General features: G+C 45.3%; 1 protein-coding gene across 6 annotated transcripts in view; it reads right to left on the bottom strand.

Annotated features, from left to right (window-relative positions):
- Window positions 1–4874: 4874 nt before the first annotated feature.
- KAT7 (lysine acetyltransferase 7) overlaps window positions 4875–18090 on the bottom strand; it is a 683237-nt gene continuing 670021 nt past the window's right edge. For all 6 annotated transcript variants that reach the window (XM_069237807.1, XM_069237810.1, XM_069237811.1 and 3 more), the window contains one exon: window positions 4875–6926. In XM_069237807.1, coding sequence (XP_069093908.1) covers window positions 6825–6926 — 102 coding nt within the window. In that variant the 3' untranslated portion in view covers window positions 4875–6824. The remainder of the gene's footprint in view (window positions 6927–18090) is intronic.

The following is an 18090-nucleotide window of genomic DNA, read 5'->3' as shown; positions in this document are numbered from 1 at the left end:
TTACTCAGAGGCAATTCCCCATAGGACCGCTACAGCATCTGCAGTGGCCAAGGCCATCCTAGGAATCTTTTCCAACTTGGGTTTTCTTAAGGAATTCGTGTTAGACCGAGGTTCAAACTTTGTCTGCATACCTGAAACAATGTGGAAGGAGTGGGGTGTAACCTATAAATTCACCACCCATTACCATCCCCAATGAAATGGTTTAATTGAAAGGTTCAACAAAACCGTAAAAGGCATGATCATGGCACTCTTTGAAAAACTCACAAGAAGGTGGGCTGTCCTATTACCTTGCCTCCTCTTCGCCTACAGGACAATTCCTCAGAAGGGAGTGGGCTATAGTCCATTTGAGCTTCTGTTTTGACAACCAGTTAGGGGTCCATTTGCCCTTGTAAGGGAGGGTTGGAAGCAACCTCTCAAACTCCCCCAAGCAAGGCATAGTGGATTACGTACTAGGCCTAAGATCTAGAGCGACAGAGTACATGAAGAGGGCAACCAAGAAGCTTGAGGCCAGCCAAGAATTGCAAAAGCAGGAGCATGACCAAAAGGCTGTACCGACTGGTTATCAGCAAGGACAGAAAGTGTGGGTCTTAGAGCCTGTGGCTCCCACGGCACTCCAAGTGGAGTGGCCCTCACACAGCTGTGGAGAAGAAGGGTGAGGTCACTTATATGGATGACCTGGGCACTCCAGGAAGACCCACATAGGGTGCATCATGTGAATCGCCTGAACCCATATGACAGGGATGACATGCTTTTACTCGTGGCCACTGTTGAGGGTCAGGAGGAAGCCAGTGACCCTCTCCTGACCTCCTCTCCCACAACCCAGCTGATGGTTCAGTGGAGAGAGTAGTTCTTGGTGACTGCATCTCTGACCAGCAACAAGCGGACTACACAATCTCCTCAGTCAGTTCTCAGAACTCTTTTCTTTGACCCTTGTTCAAACCAACTGTGTGAACATGATATTGACACAGGTGACAGTCTGCCTGTAAAAAGTAAAATATATAGGCAGCCTGACCATGTCAGAGAATGCATCAAAGCAGAAGTGCAAAATATGCTAGAGGTAAGTGTCATTGAGCCTTCAGACAGCCTTTTAGCCAATCCTGCAGTCTTGGTACCCAAGCATCACCCCCAAAATGGGAAGCAAGAGATGAGGTTTTGTTTTGATTACAGTGGCCTCAATACAATCACTAGGACTGATGCCCATCCAATTCCTAGGGCAGATGAACTAATAGATACTCTGGCTGCAGCCAAGTATCTCAGCACAGACTTGACTGCAGGGTATTGTCAGATCAAGTAATCTGATGCTGCAAAGCCAAAAAACGGCATTCTCAACACCTAGTGGGCACTACCACTTCACAGTGATGGCCTTTGGTTTGAAGAATACCCCTGCAACATTTCAAAGGTTGGTGAACAAAGTTCTCCAAGCCCTGGAAAGCTTCAGTGCAGCATATCTAGATGATGTAGCTGTCTTTAGCTCCACCTGGGCGTATCACCAGGTCCCCTTTGGAAGCGTACTGGAGGCATTAGAAAAGGCAGGCCTAACAATCAATACATCCAAATGCCAGATAGGGCATGGCAAAGTGGTTTATTTGGGCCACCTGGTAGGGGGAGGCCAGATTTAGCCACTACAGAGCAAAATATAAACAATAATGGATTTGGTTGCCCCTACCACTCAAACCCAGATCAGAGCCTTCTTATACTTACTGGATATTACAGAAGGTTCATAAAGGGATATGGCTCTATTGTAGCCCCCTGAATGACCTTACATCCAAAAGGATGCCAACAAAGGTATTATGGACAGCTAGCTGCCAAAATGCTTTTCATGACCTAAAACAGGCCATGTGCTCTGCTCCAATTCTCAGAAGCCCGACTATTTAAAACAGTTCATTGTCCAGACAGATGCTGTAGAGGAAATAGGGGCAGTACTTTCCCAACTTAATGAAGCAGGCCACTATCAACCTGCTGCATTCACAAGTAGAAGGTTGACCCCCAGAAAAAACTGTTGGTCAGTCATTGAGAGGGAGGCCTTTCCTGTGGTCTGGGCCTTGAAGCTGAGGCTATACCTGTTTGGCACTCACTCCCTTGTTCAGACAGACCACAAGCCCCTCCTATGGCTTAAGCAAATGAAAGATGAAAATCCCAAACTGTTAAGGTGGTCCATCTCCCTACAGTGAATTGACTATTCAGTGGAATGCAGACCTAGGAGTAACCACTCCAATGCAGAAGGACTCTCTAGATATTTCCACTTAGAAAATTATGACTCATCTGGGCAAGGTTAGCCTACTTGTCCTTCGTTTGAGGGGGGTATAGGAAAGACCCCTCTTTCTGGCATGGTTACCCCCACTTTTTGCCTGATGTCAGTGTGTTTGGACTGTTTTCACTAGGATCCTGCTAATCAGGACCCCAGTGATTGTCCTCTCTCCTCCAAGTGTGTTTGTGTTGGTAGTTCATACACCCCACAATTGGCATACTGGTGTACCCCTGTAAGAACCTGGTAGATGGTACTTAGGTACCCAGGGCATTGGTACACCAGGGTTTCACCATGGGCTGCGGCATGTATTATGCCACCCAAGGAAGCCCGTGCAAACTGTGTCTGCAGGCCTGCCATTTGCAGCCTGAGTGAAATGGTGCATGCACCCTTTCACTGCTGGTCACTACACCAGGTCACTGTAAGTCACCCCTACAGTAGGCACTTTCAGCCCTAAGGGCAGGGTGCAGGTTCCTGTGTGTGAGGGCACCTCTGCATGAGCATAGGTGCTCCTACGAACTGCAGTTCCAATTCCTTGGACTTCATAAATGCGGGGAAGCCATTTTATCTATGTACTGGCCACTGGTCACTTCCTGTGGTACAGCTACATAATGGTAACTCCGAACCTGGGCATGTTTGGCATCAAACATGTCAGAGTCATACCCAAATACGGATTCCAGTATTGGTGGCATGATCCCATGCACTCTGGGGGTTCCTTAGAGGATCCCCTAGTTCTGCTCCTACCAGTCTTCCAGGGTCTGCCTGCAGCCCGCACTGCTGCAGCCCCCCCAGACACTATTCTGCCCTCCTGCTGCTTGACCAGCTTGGGCACAAAATGGAAACAGCCTCCAAAGATGAAGGCCTACAGCGAGGACGCTCCTAGTCCCGCGTTGTCATCTGACTAACAGGGTGAAGTCGTAGAACGCTTGTGCTTCTTCAACTTCTTGTGCTTACCTGAGTGACCAGACGATTTAGAGGAGGACGAGGAGGAGTGGTGATGGCTTTGCGAGCGGTCTCTGGACCTTCGTCTAGACCGAGCCCGGGAGCAATGCGGAGGCAGACCGCAAGCAGCTTTAGGGGATCGCTCCCTCAAAGCCTTCGAGTTAATGGCCCAGCAGTCGGGTCGTGGTCGCGCTCCAAGCACCACCAACACACCAGGTGCGGATCAGGAGTTGCAGGGTTTGAAGCCAGTCTTACGAGACAACATCTCAACTCCCCAGAAGTTTTAAAAAAACAACAAAAAAAAAAAACACTTAGACAAAAAGTCAGAAGGCCAATCAAAAAGTGACTGTAAGGGTAGCTGTCTCCAGATCTGTGTGTAGACTGGCGCAGAAAGAAAAGAACGGACGTCAGCACACCGGGGTGGCGCTTATGTACAACCGACGCCACCTAACATAAGGGTACTGCTTAAAGAAAAATCTCCAGATCCAAACTGACACCTGGGGTAAATTCGAAGGTAAGGAATCTGCAACTAGACGTCTCTATCCAATTACTGAGGCTCAAACAAATTGGTGTCCTTTCCTTTTTAAGTGATTCCAGTTTTAGACTTCTTTTTATTGGGATAAATCCACAAATAGCTACATCTTCCCACTTTGGTCAGTCGTCCAACAATTACTAAGGCATAGGTGGCCTTAATTGTTGTACAATGAAGGAGGAAACTGATGTAGCAGCAAACTGAGTCTATAATAATCTGAATTATAAACAGTGGAAGGTTTCACCACTGTAGTACAGTTGACGAAATTCATCGTCTATAATTAAGAATTACTAAGCAAAATCTAGAGATTGCTACATACATATATTAAAGCTGTGCCTGTCTCAATAGCTATCATCAGCAAAAGTAAAACAATTTCTCAACTGGTTCTCTATGACCAGGGGTGTGAAGTTGGAGGGATGCACATCTAATAAAGTTTACTATTAAAACGATGGCAGAAGTGAGAAATACAAAGAGCCGATAACCCAAAACAAATAGATTTAATAGACTGGAGCACACAGGAGGCTGACAAAGTTATAAAGTAATGATTAGGCAGTGTCTATTGTAGTTTGTGCTCTCATTTTTATTGCAGGCTTAACATGGCCTAATGTTCGCATACATCCAAAGCACATCAATTACCCACAACATTCATAATTAGCAGGATCACTGCATACTATAAATTACCATCCTATATGCAGACTATCAGATTAGCATTTTGAAGCACTTCACTCTGTGCCTTACTTCTGATATCACTTCTTAATTCCGCTAGTTATAGTGTCTGCAGCAAGGGAATGCCGAGTCTTAAAAAACCTAACATTGACAAAGAACAATGCAGACAAAATATGTGTTGGCTGTTTTGTCACGGCTAGGCCATTAACTACTGCTTGTCGTTGCCTTGGGCGAAAAAATAAAACCTCAGCAGTTTTAACTATAAACTATTGACACTGATTAATCATTACTTTCTAATTTTCCTGTATGCTCCCACCTATTATATCCACTTTCAATAAAGCAAGTTTTAACAAAATAACACATTCCCTGGATTTAAACAGCTAAATTGTGGAAGGGTCCACCACTGTAACTCCATCTAGAACTTATCCAGACTAATCCCATTTTACACAGATCCTGATGTTCACAGAGAGGAGTAACACAATAAAGGAATCAAAAGCCAAACAAGCACATGCTTTATTTTGAAGTGGAAAGAGAGGCCGGTCACATTGCCTCATAAGGTATCGCAACAGGCCAAATGCAAAAGCATCTCTAACAGAGAGCTACAGAATGAAATGTTAAAACATATTTAGCAATGTTTCAAATGGAAGCTGCACTACTCCTGCAAGATAGATTTAAGTGCTAGACGACTAAGCATTGGAGGTAAATGGAGGCAAAACCATGGGGGAGTCCACCACAAGCAAAATGTCACATCCACTGAGGAAGGGAACATTACTTAACATTTCCTTAATGTCTGCAGATTTGGGAAAAGTGCAGCGCTACAAGAATTTGCATGGGCCCACTTGAACAGTGACACGAACCATTCACACTCTTCTAGTACGCAAACTATGCACACCTGCTCTCAAACACTCTCTAAAATGCATAACCTATTTTGCAGAAACATCCTTGTAGGCAAAAACACATTCAATCTCACACACTTAGTAACAGACACCCACACACAGGCTCGGACCAAAGGAAGCGCTGGGAATATATTCAAACCAACCAGAACCCCTCCTCTTCTCTCTTATGCCAGCTATAATTCCTGGGGGGAGTCTCTGGAGAAAGCAGATGATAGGGCACCAGCAGCGACCCTTTGCCATCAAAATTCAATGGCTCCAGCCCATCAAGGAAAATGCCTTGGTGGAGGAAAAGGGCAGTACATAGACACACATACATACGTATCCAGCACAATCCCACAAAATGGATTTTTGTGTAATCGATTACAGAACCACTAGGACAGTCCTAATCGAACTGTATAATTCAGGAAGTCAGGTCAAAAACAATATTCCACTCAAATACTGCCACATCTATCACAAAGGCACGATTGTTCCCCAGGGGCTTGCCTCCAGACAATTTCTAACCAACAAACCAAAGACTTCAGCTCCTAGAACTTCTGAAACCCAGTGATTCAGTTGTTTAATGTCCAGATAAACTTGAGCGGGGCATCTCACAAAAGCACTTACACAAAATAAAATAAAAAGGGGCTTACTGTTCCAGGAACCTCATTTGCAGAAAATGTCTGGCTGAGAATATCAAAGACACAAAGAGTGCAACATTCCAAAAGAAGCAAAGGTCATCGTATGGCTTTGAAAAAAAACCTCAAGCTGATCAATTGCTGGAATCGACTTTAGAAAATCCCATGATGAAAGCAGAATGATTCCAGTGCATACCTTTAATACTGTCACTAGTAACAGATTGCAATCCTTGTTTGCAAAAATTAAGCCTGGCTGAGAGCGATGGTGAAGTGCAGCACATATATCATCAGACCCTGCAAGGACAAATATTCTAGAATAGTTAGCCTATGAGCATGTGAATGCACCTTCAGCAAATATACAAATCACCACTTGCTGGTGTAACAACAACAATAAACAAGCACAAAGAAACTTTGGACAGATTCCACACCATGACCAAGCAAATTGGGACACAATGAGGTTGCGGCAAAAGTAAAAATCATGAAATAGTTGCTAAGTGAAAACGGTGGTCCTCGTCTGGACTTCACTCTTTTGGTAGGTCGCTTGTGGGGGATTGTCATCCTCATACATAAGCAGGTCTTGTCCAGTGATTAAGGAACTCAGAAAAACCAAAAGGGAGGGTTGAGCATGAAAACCAAAAAGACACCACAGCTGAATAGTGACATGAACATGAGGGTTGGGTTACTGCAAGTTTAGGCAGAGGGTTAAGAATTGTCGCTGCACTCCTTGAGCCACTTCAGTAAAGTCTTTCACATCCACCTCAATCCAAATATTGAACCTCACTGAGGCTAAAACGCAACACTTCCAAGGGTAAGCAATTCTGGATTGAGTCCCAAGGTTCACGGGTCCCTTCAAGGGGGCACTTTACCCGACACAGAATTTTTATGCAGCTCAGAGTAAGAAGATGCATTAGTTTCTGAATAGCGAAAGGTTATGTTCCCTTTGGCGGTGTCCACTTCAAGCAGCTAGGGTCCATGGACTTGTTGCTGTTTGACCTCTTTGCATCTTTTGCTGCCCACTCATCAATCAGGTCCTGAAAAAAACATACATGGGTTATATAAAATGTTAACTCTGATAACATCAAACTTGTTGCATCTTTAGTCAGTGGCACAGGACCACTGTAAAGACTACTAAAAGCCACATCCAAGTAACACAATGTATCAGCACTTTTGGCCATTATTCCTGTGAAAAATGGAAAACTGCAATAAAGTGTTTGGGTCAGAATATTAAAAGTAGCTATTCTTCAAGGCTTCAATTTTATGTTTGTTATGCATCAGTCATGATCATGTCTCCTCAAAAATAAAATGTACAGGGACACGGGTTCCTTTAGATTATAGTATTTCCCCAATTAGAACGCCTGTCTGTTGCTTACAGTTTAATATGTGGTTCATTTTCTTTAGGTTTTCCGTCTGCTACTTTCATACCCTGAGGAGGCAGGGAGATTGCATATCACTCTGCGACACTGCAAGCTGCAAACCAGTTGTTAAATGTAAGTAACTTTTTCTGGTTGCAGCACCTTGTTCATACATCGTTTGCTCTGCCTGGCTCTGAAACAGTACCCTCTGTCTTTAAAGTGCTGACTTACTGAAAGTTGCAGCGAAAAGCATAAATAACATTTTAACTGTTTCACCTATTTGTGTCTATTTTCTATCTTGTATATCCCCACACTAGTGTTTCGTGAACTGAAATCAATGTGTACACCATGCTAATGTCAACTAATGGAATGTTACCCAAGAACACTAGGGTAGCTTAATTCTTATTTGTGCATCATACAAGTGTGTGTGTGTGTGTGTGTGTGTGTGTGTGTGTGGGGAGGGGCGGAGGATGAGGGTGTGAGTGTGTACGTATATTTTACATATATTCACTGAAAAAACAAAGGTTCAAAGAACATTACAATCAAGTAAAGAAAACAAATCCATATGTGTTGTATGAAAAACAAAATAGAAATTCACTGAAAAGAAACAAAACTTCATAGAGCATTATAGTTAAGTGATGTCAGTCATAATGTAACACCGTAAGCCTGAAAAAATACTGAAAATTGCCAGTTATAATTCAGAGAGCTAACAAAAAATTGTGCCCCTGACATGCACTGCTTATGACCTACTATGTTACATCCCTCATGACATCTTCAATGGCATCATTGTAACACCACCAATAACACCACTAATGATATCATCCAATGAACGTGACTGGTAAGTTACTTACCTGTAATCCTAGTTCTCTTCCAGGGGAATCTTCATCAAACTCATAAGCATTGAAATATTCCCCCTGCGTGTGGGGACCCCGAAGCACATAACACAAATATATATATATATATATATATATATATATATATATCCTATATAATAAAGGTAAAAACATTTCTAATCATCGTTAAGTTTTAATAAATATCAAAAAGAACTCCAGAATTTCTAAAACTCAGACAGAAAGGAGACATAAATAACAATACTATCTTTTATTGAAGAGAAAAACTGTAATGAAACACAGACATTTTTAGACAATAGGCTGCATCCAGATTAACATTGTAAAGCAAATAAATGGCACTGTGCCATTAAGGTCTCAGAGACCTCCAGTATCCCAACCATGCCTCAGAAAGAGGTGACAGGTCAGTACTTTTTTACGGTGAAGTGAAGAATGAAAAACTCCATTAAACATGAACTGCTGTATGCGAGGTTCGTCCAGGGAGGTGGGAGGGTTGCTTATGACTTTGATGCAGATTCCTCTGGAAGAAAACTAGGATTACAGGTAAGTAATTTATCCTCCCCTTCCAGGGGATCCTCATCAATAGTGATAAGAATTGAATAGAGTAGCAAGCCTATCCCATACCCCTGCGGACGAAGCTACAGTAAGCTGCAGCAGTTGAGGTCTTTATTTAAACAGGTTTCGTACTGATGCCTGTCCTACTTGGGGCTCTGCTTTAATATCTGAATCGAGACAGTAGAGTCTTGTGAAAGTATGTACCGATCTCCACCCCGCTGCTTTGCAGATTTCCGCAATGGGTAGAGTTTTCAGAAGAGCTATTGTTGTTGCCTTGCTTTTGGCAGAATGGGCTTTGGGTCTGGCGGTCAAAAGTTTATTTGCCAACTGGTAGGATAACATAATGCAGGAAACTATCCATCTAGAGATAGTTTGCTTGGAAGCAGCCATGCCTTTTCTCCATAGTTCACAAATAAATGATCTGAGTGTCTAATGTCTTTAGTTTTATCCAATTAGAACTTCAGAACTCTTTTTGACTCCAAAGACTGTAGAGCTCTTTCTGCCGGTGTGGATGGTTTGGGATAAAATGTAGGGAGCAAAACAGTCTTAATAATATTTAAATCAGAAACTACCTTTGGCAGCTGTAGGAAGCTAGCCTGGTGTGTGGTGAGCACCTATGGTGTTATCTTATATCCGGTCCAGGTATCCCCGTATTAGTGAGGTGTAGTCTGTGTACAGGAAGCAAGGGCATTCTAGAGGTACCTGTGAATGAGCAGCCAAGACCTATCTAGGAGACATGCAAAGCTTATGCAATACCACTGTAGTCACACAGCACCTACACACACAGTGTTACAAAAAGAAAATGTCACTTACCCAGTGTACATCTGTTCATGGCATGTAGTGCTGCAGATTCACATGCTGTGCATATATCGCCATCTAGTGTTGGGCTCGGAAGTAGTTTTTCTTCAAAGAAGATTTTTGGAGTCATGAGATTGAGTGACTCCTCCTCTCGGGATAGTTCGCATGGGCATCGAGTCCTTTGTTTGATTGTTTTACCGCAGGAGGGTAAAGTAAGGAGTGAAGAATTGTATATGTACAGATATATAGTAAGTAAAGAAGATGTCCATGCAATGGACATACATATTTACATAATAAAGTCCTACAACAGCTACATGCTTCCGTGGAGTAGGGAGGGCGCATGTGAATCTGCAGCATTGCATGCCATGAACAGATGTACACTGGGTAAGTGACATTTTTTGTTCGATGGCATGTGTAGCTGCAGATACACATGCTGTGCATAGACTGAAAGCACTCCCCTCCTAAGTAAGCAGTGGCTAGCCTGTAGGAGTTGGAGTAGTTTGAAATAATGTTTTAAGCACTGCTTGACCAACATTTGCTTGTTGGTGAGCTAGCACATCCACACAGCAGTGTTTGGTAAATGTGTGGGGTGTGGACCATGTGGCTGTTTTACATATGTCTGACATTGGTATAATTCCTAAAAATGCCATTGAAGCTCCTTTCTTTCTAGTGGAATGTGTTTTAGGAGTTACTAATAGTTGCCTCTTAGCTTTAAGATAGCACGTTTGAATACACTTTACTATCCATCTGGCTAATCCTTGTTTTGAAATAGGATTCCCTATATGAGGCTTTTGAAAAGCCACAAAAAGTTGTTTTGTTTTTCTAAAATCTTTTGTCCTGTCTATCTAATACATGAGAGCTCTTTTGAGATCAAGAGTGTGAAGAGCTCTTTCAGCAACTGAATCTGGCTGTGGAACGAAGACTGGCAATTCCACAGACTGACTGATGTGAAATGGTGAAACCACTTTTGGTATACATTTTGGATTTGTTTTAAGTACTATTTTGTGTTCGTGAATTTGGAGGAAAGGTTCTTCTAGAGTGAATGCTGGAATTTCACTTACTCTCCTTAAGGAAGTAATTGCTACCAGGAAAGCAACTTTTCGTGAGAGAAACTGAAGAGCGCAAGAATGCATAGTTTCAAATGGTGGACCCATAAGTCTTGCAAGTACAATATTGAGATTTCCAGGCAGGAGCTGGTAGAGTTCTAGGTGGAATAACTCTTAAGGCCTTCCATAAAAGTTTTTATGACAGGTATTCTAAACAGAGAAGTATGCTGTCTGTTTCGGAGGTAAGCTGATATTGCTGTTAAATGAATTTTAATAGATTAATATCCTAGATTTACTTTTTTTAAGTGAAGCAAAGAAACAATATCCGGTACTGATGCTTTAAGTGGATCAATGTTTTTAGGTTGACAGTAATATACGAAACATTTTCATTTAGCTGCATAGATGCAACTGTCTACTTGTAGGTTTGTGTGCTTCTTTTAGAATGTTTATACATTATAATGGGAGCTGTAATTATCCAAATTCTATGACTTCAGGAGCCAAATCGGCAGGTTGAGCACACTGGGATTGGGATGCCTGATTTGACCTTTGTTCTGAGTTAACAAGTCTGGTCTGTTTGGATGCTTGCAATGTGGTACTACCGACAGATCCAAGTGTTGTGTACAAGTGTTGACGTGGCCAGGTGTGAGCTATGAGTATCATAGTGAGGGAGGTGTGACGGATTTTGTTGACCAGAAATGGAATTAGTGGGAGAGGGGGAAAAGTATAAGCAAATATCCCTGACCAATTGATCAATAGAGCATTGCCCTTGGATTGAGGGTGTGGGTACCTGGAAACAAAGTATGGGTTTTTGGCGTTTTGCTTGTTGTGAAGAGATCTATGTTTGGTGTTCCCCACACGTGAAAGTACTGTTAAATTACGTGGAAATATTGCAGTCATCCTCCCACAGGAGTCCTTTTTTAATTTCTCAATGATGGTATCCACCTCAGTCCAAATAGTTGTTGTTTAATAAATGGCATATTGAGGACCGCTTGTTGTATTTCAGGTTTAAAACCTAAAGACAGCAACCACGCATGCCTTCTGATCACGACACTGGTGTTTATTCCCCTAGCTGCAGTGTCAGCTGCCTCTAGTGCAGGTGTAATCTGATTGTTGGCAATAGCTTGTCCTTCTGCCACTACCTGCTGTGCTTTTTTCCGATGTTCCGTAGAGAGGTATTGAAGGAACTCCTGCATCTCGTCCCAATGGGCCCTATTGTACCTGGCTAAAAGAGCTCGGGAATTGTCAATTCTCCATTTATTTGCAGCTTGAGTTGCCACCCTTTTGCCTGCTGCATTGAAGTTGCGGCTTTCCTGATCAAGGGGGGCAGCATCCCCTGTGGACTAACTGTTTGCTCTATTTTTAGCTGCACTGACCACGATGGAATCAGATGGCAGTTATGATATAACGACTGGAACAGATGGTGCAGCTGTAGATTTTTTGTCCACCCCCGGAGTCAATACCCTTGCTTTAGCTGGCTCTTTAAAAATGTCGTCAGCATGTTTTAACATACCTGGTAACATTGGCAAACATTGGTATTGCTTATATGTAGAGGAAGGAGTACTGAATAAGAAATCCTCCCTCCTCTATGGGCTCAGAGTGCATCTGTACATTGTGGTATGTAGCTGCCCTGGAAGTGACCTGATTATACGCTGTGGTGTCTTCAGGTGGAGACAGCATTGTGGGATACAGATCAGGGTCCTTTGATGGAATTGGGTCAGAATCATACACATCCCATAGGTCCATGTTATAAGGATTCTCACCTATATAATCCCCATGTGATGAGACAGGCGATTGTGTGGGAAACTGTGTGGGTGATGGTGGAGATGAGGGATGAAAAGACGACTGCCGCGGAGAAGGCTGATGCACAGTCTTTGGCTTCTCCTTACATTTAAATATCTTCGCCAGTGAAGGGCCAGTTTCCAAAGTTTGTTGGAATGTTAGTTTCCTCTTCGTTATAAGAGTAGGAGAGGCAATAATCTTCCCTGTATCTTTTTGGATCTGTATTCTCCTATGTTTTTGGTCCATGACTTCAAGAACTGGTCTAATGTCTGTTTCATCTGTTTCCTGTTCTGGAGATAGAACTTGTTTGTGTCCCACCAATGAATGCTCCGAAAGCTTGGTGACAGAATGCTTTAAACGGGCCGGAAAAGTGGTTTGTGCCGTAGATTAAAGTTTTTCTGGCTCTGAGAAGAAACTTGGATGATTTGGCTCCGAAGAGGAGCGTGGATGTTTCGCCTCTGATGTCGTATGTAGCTGTCTCGGTTCTGAAGTGGAAGCCTCCATCTTTCGACTCAATGCCAAAACAGGTGTGGTAGTCTGTTCGGTGGAGTAATTTTTGGCCTTTTTCGGCACCGAACCCGGGGGTTGGTTGACGATATGTTGTTTTTGGGTCAGACAATGGCATGCAAGCAGTGGAGGACCCAAGGCCTTTTGTGACTTTTTAATCTGTTTTTGATGGGAAGGGGCTGGTATACTCACGTACTGCGCCGCAGGAAAAATTTGGCTGTCCCCATCTGAGTCACGGTTGGAGTCGGACTCTGGGATGGAGACTGCAGTCTGTGCCTGTCCCTCACTGAAGATGTCGGGTATTTGTTCTGCTGACTTCGATGCTATCTCGAGCTGTCTTACTCTTCGATCCCGTAAGGTCTTCTTGGATCAGAAGGATCGGTACCGCCTTGCAAGTCTCTTTTTTGTGGTCTAGAGAGAGGCAGAGGTTGCACCCTAAATGCTGGTCGGTGTAGGGGAACTTGGCGTGGCACCAAGGACAGAATCAAAATGGAGTCTGATCCATCAGCCTGTGACTCAGTAGGCCCGAGAAGGGCACAGGCGCCTGAAAGGGCATTTAATCAATCCCGATGCTACAATCGTATCGAGTATAGTCAGAAACGCGTTAAAAAAACTATACCGACGGTGAAGGAAAAGATAGAGAAGTTCAGATAGTACCAAACTAATATCTACCAGAGCAAGAGGGAACACACGAACCCAATGGCGGAAAGAAAACAATTGAACAAAGGACTCAATGCCCATGCGCACTATCACAGAGGAGGAGTCACTCGATCTTGTGACTCGAAAAAGCTTCTTCGAAGAAAAACAACTTGTAACACTCCGAGCCCAACACTAGATGGCGATATGTGCACAATATGTGTATCTGCAGCTACACATGCCATCGAACATAAAGGTACTTTATTATGGTAACACAAATACTAAAATGCAGTATAGGCAATACTCCACTAGCAGGTGAGTAATCACACTATTATATACACAATGGAAGTCACGATTAGCCTAAAAAGCAATAGAAAACAGTGAAGACAATAGTAAGTACTGAAGGCCCTGGGGCAGAAAGGGAGGGATGGGGGGGAGGGGCGAACCAAACCGTATACTAAGAAAGTGGAATGCGAAAGTCAGGCACCCACCCAAGGAAGTGGGAGGGAAGCCGGAGGGAAGCTGGAGGAACTAGGAACCCCAAAAGATAAGTACCAGAGTGCCCCCCAGCGACCAGGAGAAAAGAGGTAAGTATCTGGTTCTCTTCAAACCCACCAAAAGGACTTCAGAAGAGGAATTTTCAAGACCCAGACAAGACTGCAAGAAACCAAAGGTGGATCCTGGTAGAGGAAGACCTGTAAAGGAAGGGGAATCAAGTTCAGTTTGAGTTGGAGTGTCCAGTGGCAGGAGCCACTACTCACCCGTCTGTGGATGCAGAACCAGGTTGACTGTGAGCGAAGATATTCAGCAGTGCAGCGGAGGGGAGTCCCGGGTGACCCTCAGCATTGAGGAGAGTCAAAGGAAGAGGAGGCAGCCCCCCCCCCACACGCAGCAAGCACAGGAGTTGCGGAGAGATCCAAGCAGCACACCTAGAAAGGAGTCCCAAGTCGATGGAGAAGCACGCAGAGGGCAGTGTGTCGCAGGGTAGTGCGCGGGGGCTGGGGTTAAATGGAGCCTGAAGATCCCTTGGAGGAGATGCCAACAAGCCTAGGTAGCTGCAAGAGATGGGGTGCACAGGAAGACTGACCTGCATGGAGAGGCAAGGGCTTACCGTCTCCCAAATTGGATAGCTGGTAGAGAGGGACCAAGGGGACTACTCCAGAAGACCAACCGTGATGCAGGATCCATGCAGCTCTGGAGGAGAGGAGATACACGCAACCTGTTGTTGCACTTGGTGCCTGAGGATGCAGGGCAGTGACTCCTTCACACCAAGGCAGATTCCTTCTTGCCTCTTGTGCAGACTGAAGACTCGTCACCCTCAGAGGATGCACAGCCAGGGAAATGTTGCAGTCGCTGAAAGGAGTCGGAGAAACAAAGTCGCAGAGCAGAATCACCGCTGTAGTTGCAGATTGTCAGTTCCTGGAGGGTCCAGGAGCAGTTCCAGTGGCCAGAAGGTGAAGTAAACGATGCAGAGGAGTCCTGCTGGAATCTTGCACATCAAATCTGAGGACCAACCCAAAAGGGAGACCCTAAATAGCCCAGAAAGGGGGACTGATCACCTAGCAGGGTGACCATCTATCAGAGAGGGGGGGGTTGGGGGCTGTGACGTCACCTATCTGTCCTGGCCACTCAGATGCTCCCATGGGCCTCCTCCCACCTTTGGTCCAAGATGGCACAATCAAGTGGGCACCTGGAGGAGCTCTGGGCACCAGGACAGGGGAGTGGTCACTCCCCTTTCCATTGTCCAGTTTTGCACCAGATCAGGGACTGGGGGTCCCTAGAATGGTGCAAACCGGTTTATGCAAGGTGGGCACCAAATGTGCCCTCCATAGCATACTGGTGGCTTGGGAAGGCTACCCCTCCTAAGCCATATAACACCTATTTCCAAGGGAGGGGGTGTTACCTCCCTCTCCCACAGGAAATCCTTTATTCTGCCTGGACTGGTCAAGCAGCAGGAGGGCAGAAACCTGTCTGAAGGGTGGCAGCAACGCAGGCTCCCTGGAAAACCCCAGAACACTAGTAGGAGCAATGCTGGGGGTCCTCTAAAGAGCCCCCAGAGTGCATGGACTCATACAACCATTACTGGCATCAGTGTTGGGGTTGGATTCCGACATGTTATGTAGCTGAACACAGGCAGTGGCATGCCTGCAGACACATTTTGCATGGGCTCCCATGGATGGCACAATACATGCTGCAGCCCATGGGGAACCCCTGGTGCCCCAATGTCCTGGAACCCTAAGTACCATATACTAGGGACATATATGGGGGCACCAGTATGCCAATTGTGGGGTGTGCCGTGCTAAGTCCTAAGTAACCAAATTAAGAGGGGAGAGAGCACAGTTACTGGGGTCCTTATTAGCAGGATCCCAGTGAACACAGTCAAAATCCACTGACAGAAGGCAAAAGGTGGAAGTAACTATGCCAAAAAGAGGACAATAAGACTAACCTTGCCCAGTTGAGTCTTCACTGTCTAAGTGGAAATATCTGACGAGTCCATCTGCATCCTGTTACTCCCTGGTCTATGCTCCACTGTATAGTCCATTCCCTGTAGGGATATGGACCACCTCAAAAGTTTGGGATTTTCACCTTTCATCTGTTTTAACCATAAGAGTGGCTTGTGGTCGGTTTGAACAAGAAAGTGAGTGCCAAATAAGTGGCTTCAGTTTCGTCAAAGCCCAGACCACAGCAAAGGCCTCCCTCTGTATGGCTCACCAATGCTTTTTCCCTGGGGTGGGGTGGGGGTGGGGGGTTGGTCAACCTTCTGCTTCTGAAAGCTACAGGTTGGTCCTGGACCTCTTCATCCAATTCAAATAGTACTGCCCCTATCCCTACCTCAGAAGCATCTGTCTGCACAATAAATTGCTTCAAGTAGTCGGGGCTTCTTAGTATAGGAGCAGAGCACATGGCCTGTTTAAGGTCATCAAAAGCTTTTTGGTAGCTAGCTGTCCACAAACCTTTCTTTGGCATACTTTTACATTGAGCCTGAAGATCCTTTGAAGGACATGCAACAACCCTTGGTAGCTGCAAGAGATGCGGTGCACAGGGGTACTGTCCTGCATGGAGAGTCAAGGTCTTACCGTCTCCCAAATTGAACAGCTGATAGAGAGGGACCAAGGGGACCACTCCAGACCACCACCCATGATGCAGGATCCACACAGCTCTGGATGAGAGGAATCCACACAGCCGGGTTTGGTTGCAGTTGGTGCCTACGGATGCAGAGGAGTGAATCATTCACTCCAAGGGAGATTCCTTCTTGCTTCTTGTGCAGACTGAAGACTCATCACCCTCAGAGGAAGCACAGCCGGGGAAATGTTGAAGTTGCTGGAAGGAGCCGAAGAAACAATGCTGCAGAGCAGTTTCGTCGCTGTAGTTGCAGATTGTCAGTTCCTGGAGGGTCCATTTGCAGTTCCGGTGGCCAGAAGGTGAAATAAACAATGCAGAGGAGTCCTACTGGAATCTTGCATGTTGAATCTGAGGACCAACTGAAAAAGGAGACCCTAAATAGCCAAGGAAGGGGGATTGGTCACCTATCAGGAGGGGGCTGTGACATCACCTGCCTGACCTGGCCACTCAGATGCTCCCAGGGGAGTCTACCCACCTTGGATTCAAGATGGCAGAATCAGGTGGCCACCTGGAGGAGCTCTGGACACCACACCTTGATGGTGATGGACAGGGCAGTGGTTACTCCCCTTTCCATTGTCCAGTTTCGTGACAGAGCAGGGACCAGAGGTAGACTGGTGCACACCGGTTTATGCAAGGAGGGCACCAAATGTGCCCTTCAAAGCATGCCAGTGGCTTGGGGAGGCTACCCCTACCAAGCCAAAGGGAGAGGGTGTTGCCTCCCTCTTCCAAAGGAAATCCTTTGTTCTGCCTTCCTCGGCTTGAGCTGGTCAAGCAGCAGGAGGGCAGAAACCTACCTTTAGGGAAAACCCTGCAAACTGGTAGGAGCAAAGCTTGGGGGGTCCTCTAAAGAACACCCAGAGAGCATGGAATCATACAACCAATACTCACAACAATATTGGGGTATGATTCCACTTGTTTGATACCAAACATGCCCAGGTTCGGAGTTACCATTATGTAGCTGGACACAAGCAGTGACCTGTGCCTAGTACATGGGTAAAATGGCTTCCCTGCACTTTTCAAGTCCAGGAGAATGGCGCTGGAACTCGTAGGCGCACCTCTGCTCTTGCAGGGGGGCCCTCACACAAAGGTACCTGCACCCTACCCTCTGAGCTAGGAGGGCCTATCATAGGGGTGAGTTACAGTGACCTAAAGTGAAAGGGTGAAAGCACCCTTTCATGCAGGCTGTAATGGCAGACCTGCAGACACATTTTACATAGGCTCCCATGAGTGGCATAATACATGCTGCACCCCATGCCCTAATGCCCTAGGTAACATATACTAGGGTCTTATAAGGGGGCACCAGTATCCCAAATGTGGGGTGTGTGAAGTCCCAAGTAACCAGATTTAGAGGGAGAGGGCACTGTTACTGGGGTCTTTATTAACAGGATCCCAGTGAACACAGTCAAAACACACTGACAGCAGGCAAAAAGTGGGAGTAACCATGCCAAAAAGAGGGTAATTTCCTAAAGCAGGAAACTAGGATGGGTTCTCATAATTACCCTATTGTCATGGAACACCGTGTAAGGCTCTTTTGAGAGCCGGAATTTTGCT

This window comes from Pleurodeles waltl, chromosome 6 (genome assembly GCF_031143425.1).
Source record: "Pleurodeles waltl isolate 20211129_DDA chromosome 6, aPleWal1.hap1.20221129, whole genome shotgun sequence".
NCBI lineage: Eukaryota > Metazoa > Chordata > Amphibia > Caudata > Salamandridae > Pleurodeles > Pleurodeles waltl.
Note: the sequence above shows the minus strand (reverse complement) of the source record. Positions and strands in the feature narration are given on the sequence as shown.